The sequence below is a fragment of the Apis dorsata genome, unplaced genomic scaffold (assembly GCF_000469605.1).
Source record: "Apis dorsata unplaced genomic scaffold, Apis dorsata 1.3 scaffold_370, whole genome shotgun sequence".
Classification (NCBI taxonomy): domain Eukaryota; kingdom Metazoa; phylum Arthropoda; class Insecta; order Hymenoptera; family Apidae; genus Apis; species Apis dorsata.
The window spans coordinates 287,402-291,591 of record NW_006263634.1 but is presented as its reverse complement, the minus strand read 5'-3'; the positions used below and the strand labels follow the sequence as shown (position 1 = coordinate 291,591).

Here is a 4,190-nt window from a genome sequence, read left to right as displayed (position 1 = left end):
TGGCGGCCGTATCCATTTTGCACCCCTAGACCGTGTTGCTGGGGATGCTGCGAGAGAATACCGTGCAGGAGACGTGTCCCCGTGGTGGTCGTCGTCGTACCGGTCGACCCTGGTTCCGCTTTAACGCTGGCCAGGCCCAGTTGCTCCTTCTCGCTCGCATCGTGTGGCTGAACCTCCCTCGTGTCCACTGAAATCAAGCAAACGACAGTGTTACATTTCATTCCTACCCTCCTCCCTTTTTCGTACTTTCGCCTATATCGCTTTTTCAACGAGCAATCGTAATTTTTTTTTACGAAAGAGCGAAAAGATTTTTCTTAATATATTCCACAAATAAATTCATACGTGTGATGGGGAAAATTGAATAAAGTTTCTTGGAAACTTTTAATAAATAATTACTTATTCGAAATTTTGTAACTTAGTTACTTTTTTTTAAATGCTTTATTCTTATTGTTATATGTCTTATTGGATCCACCAATTTCAATCGAAAAGAAGCTTCCCTAACAAATATGTGAAATTCTAAAAATCCCAAGAAAAGATTTTAATCTTTTTACGATTGTTTTGAAAAGGCTTCGTTAATCTTATCCCTCGATATCATTAAATAAAAACGATCGAGCAATGGATTGCGCTAATAGAACAGTAATAGAAATCAATCTCCTTCGAAAACTCGTTAGAAACGATCTAACTATCCCCCTATTTGCATCCGGCCAAGTTAAGAGAATCAGTAAAAGTAAACAGTGAGGCGAGCTTTCTCCAGGTTTGCAGGTCGGTAAAAGCTCGCCTTTATCGCTGGAAGATCCCCCGCTTTCGGGATCGCGCAGAGTTGCACCGGATATCGCGTAGATATTCTTACGTCAGACGAACGTCTTCCTGCCCGCCATTCCGTTCCAGATAATTACAGCCAACGACGCACGAGAGTTTGCTAGTTTTGCTTTCCATCCGTGACTTCTCTCGTTATTCCCCCTCTCTCTGCTCGCTCGCACAGAGTTCCTGTTCGATAAACAGCAGAAACTCGTGGAAGAGAAACCGATCTTTTGCTCGTCTACCAGCTAAACACCACCCGTCCGCCACTGCCTCCATCTTACGAGGATCTCATAATTACCGATTCAATTCACGTGATCCGTCACGTGATACGGGCGAGGAGGAGATCCATTTATTATCCACGGATAATGCCCCCCCTTCCCCGATGATGATCGCCTTCCTCGAGAAACGGAGGCGTCCGCTGGAATTTTTCATTCCTCCCGTCCCCCTCCCCTCCTCGCTTTCTCGCCATTACCGCGATGAGCTACATACAACCATTTTTCCATTTTTTTGTACTCCTTGATAGGAAATTTTAGAGACAATCTTGGATCGTTTATTTAAGAAAGTGTCCCTTAAGAAAGAGTATAGAAGAAGAAGGGTAAACAGGACTGGAGAGTAACTGGAAGAGAATTCAGCACGAGCAATTTTTTTAAAGATATAAAAAAAATAAAACTTGACTCTCTCCTTCCTAAACTTCTCCGATGTCGTGGGACGAATCGATCGAATGAAGGGTCTCCCGCCTCTGCGCTTCGCACAGTTTCGAAATCTGGATTTTCGTTCGAGCACGATTGCGCAACACAATTCAGTCGTGTGGGCGCGATAAAAAGCGGCCGACTTTTATTATTTTTCGGGTGATTCCCTCCTCGATAACGATAACGATAATAATGATGTTCGTTTCACGGAGGATCGGTAGCAGCTGGAGGAGGGAAGAGGATGGCAGAACGGCGAGCTGGCGAAGAAAGCGTGTTCGCAAGGCATCCACCGTGGCGGAATGAGTCGATTTTCCACGCCGATTTTTCCCCGGCCGCTGCCACGAGAAATTGCTTAATGAAGCCGCGAGGTTGGCACTGCCTGAAAGGAAGGTAGAAACGTTGCAGTGGGTCAAGGAGAGACGCCGGCTTTCACTTCCTCTCCGCAGCGCCGCGCTCTACCCCTCGAGAACACCTCCCATGCCTCTCTTTTTTTTTTCCTTTTTTTTTTTTTTTTTTCCCCTCTTCCCTCGAGGGAATCTAAGGTAAGGAAGCGATCTCGACTGCTCTAATCAGTGATCCAAACACGGTGATCCCTCTCCCTTTCTTCGATAAATTTTAAAAGATTTTAAAATTAGGATTGCATCTTTCAGAATGATGTGTTTTCAACGAGATAACCGGGTCGTGTAAAGTTGATTCTCGTTGCCAAATGTTTGCTCGCTTGGCTACATTTACGTCAGATTCGCTCGCATTCGTTTAGTCCCGATGGATTAAATCATTATGGTTAAATTAGCGGTTTTGTGGTAATTTGATATTTTGTAAGAAGTAAACGAATGATGAGTTAAGGTAGGAATATAAGGAAGCGTTTAATACTATTCTTTTCCCCCCCTCTTATACTTATAAAATTAAAGCCTGTTCAAATTGATTCGTAAAACGGTATTGACGTTAATCGAACTTGGATATTTATATGCATTTATTCGAATATATAAATGTTTACAAAAGACACTTGGCATGCAAAAAAAAAAAAAAAAAAGAAAAAAGTCAGGAATATTATGCACAAGTATAATGCACGTAACGATGAAGGAATCTATTTATTTAGATTTCATTTCTTTTCAATATATGTATTCAGAGGAATTTGATTTTGCATGAAACATACTCGATATATAACTTAGTATAATTTCTATAATTAATTCTTCCTTTTCTATGAATATAAAATTTCAAATTTTAATTTTAAAAAATACGACACGTGTGTATGATTTTCCATTCCGCGTGCATTCGTGATATTTCACGGAACAATCGACGGGTTAGAGACTAAAATATTACGCGCCACGAACGAGGGAGAGAGTCGCTTTCGTTCGCTCCTCGAGCGGAAGCCATCGAAGATCGTATCGATGGAGTTTAAGGATCCCGTTGACCTCCGTTAACCCTGAAACCCACCCCCTTAACGAAGCCTCTGTTGCCGAGGGTGCATTAGACGTATGCACACTCCCCTTGCGTTTGTGTGCTAACGCGCTAAATTATTCCTGCACGTTCAACGAATCGAAGTTGTAAATAAATGGCTTGTTACCGATTGCATACTCGTTTCCTCTTTGCCTCGCCGTCGTCGTCGTCGACGTTTCGCCGCCCGTAATAATATTGATTCGAATACGCGATACGACAATTTTGCCCTCGAAACCCACCATTTTACGGAGACCGCTTCCTTTTTTCGCGGCCAATAGCCGGGGATTGATCGATGGGCGAACCTCGGTGATCGAACGATCGTTGAAAAATATCTCTTCCTCCGATTCGTTTGCAACGGCATCGGTATAAAATTTCCAGAAGAAATTTCCAGGGAAAAGTACGCGAACGTGGTGGTGGAGGGAAGAAGAAAATTTTGATTGGGAAAACAGATGGAGAGATTTTTCTCCCTTAGATCGTAAAATTTTACGAAGAAGATTGATATTCAATTAATTAACAGCTTGGATGCAAGTTAAAAACTTGGTTGAACATGGTAGAAAGTATAAAGTGTCCTCTATATTTAATTATCTATCAGGTAATCGAGAAAGTTTTGCCTTTTCTTTTACGACGAAAAAAGAAATGCAAGGAAACGTAGAAAATGAATTTATATCCATTGAATTAAGTATTTTTAATATAGGAATTATAAAATCATGATTTTTCTTCTTCCTCTGCTTTTAACTTTAGAGAATAACATTTAATCGAGAAATTCTCATTCTTTTATTTCTTTTTAAACTCGACTCATTACAATTGAACAAGCAATGATCATCATTAGAAACGTATAATTTCAATCCAATGATCCACCAAATATTCAAAAAATCTAAAAAAAATCACAAAAACAATTGTTTTTGTAAGAATATTATAAAACAAGTTTTATAAATACTTCTTTATTTTATTATATACTCTTCTATATAAAATAAAAAAAAACTTTCTCGATTACCTAACAATTCTTTAAAGCTTTTCGCATAATTCGAATCGCGTGAATATAAGATAAAAATACGCATCGAGGACGATCGAGCGAAGGATTAATCGTTCCCGAGTACGAAGAGAAGCGGCCGCTTCACGACGCCAGAGATATCTCGAGGATCGTTTGCTACGATCTTCGAGCATCTTAATTGCGCGTGGCCGGCTATATCGGCTCGTTAGCGAGGAATCAAGTCTCCGCCAAGCCTTTCCGGGGGGTTCGACCTTGCTTGACCTTGACTCGCC

General features: G+C 41.0%; 1 protein-coding gene across 9 annotated transcripts in view; it reads right to left on the bottom strand.

Moving 5' to 3' along the window:
• Positions 1-4,190, bottom strand: part of LOC102677853 (ecdysone-induced protein 74EF) — a 172,364-nt gene that overhangs the window by 33,265 nt on the left and 134,909 nt on the right. For all 9 annotated transcript variants that reach the window (XM_006618707.2, XM_031511952.1, XM_031511953.1 and 6 more), the window contains one exon: positions 1-187. In XM_006618707.2, the coding sequence (XP_006618770.1) occupies positions 1-187 (187 nt within the window). The remainder of the gene's footprint in view (positions 188-4,190) is intronic.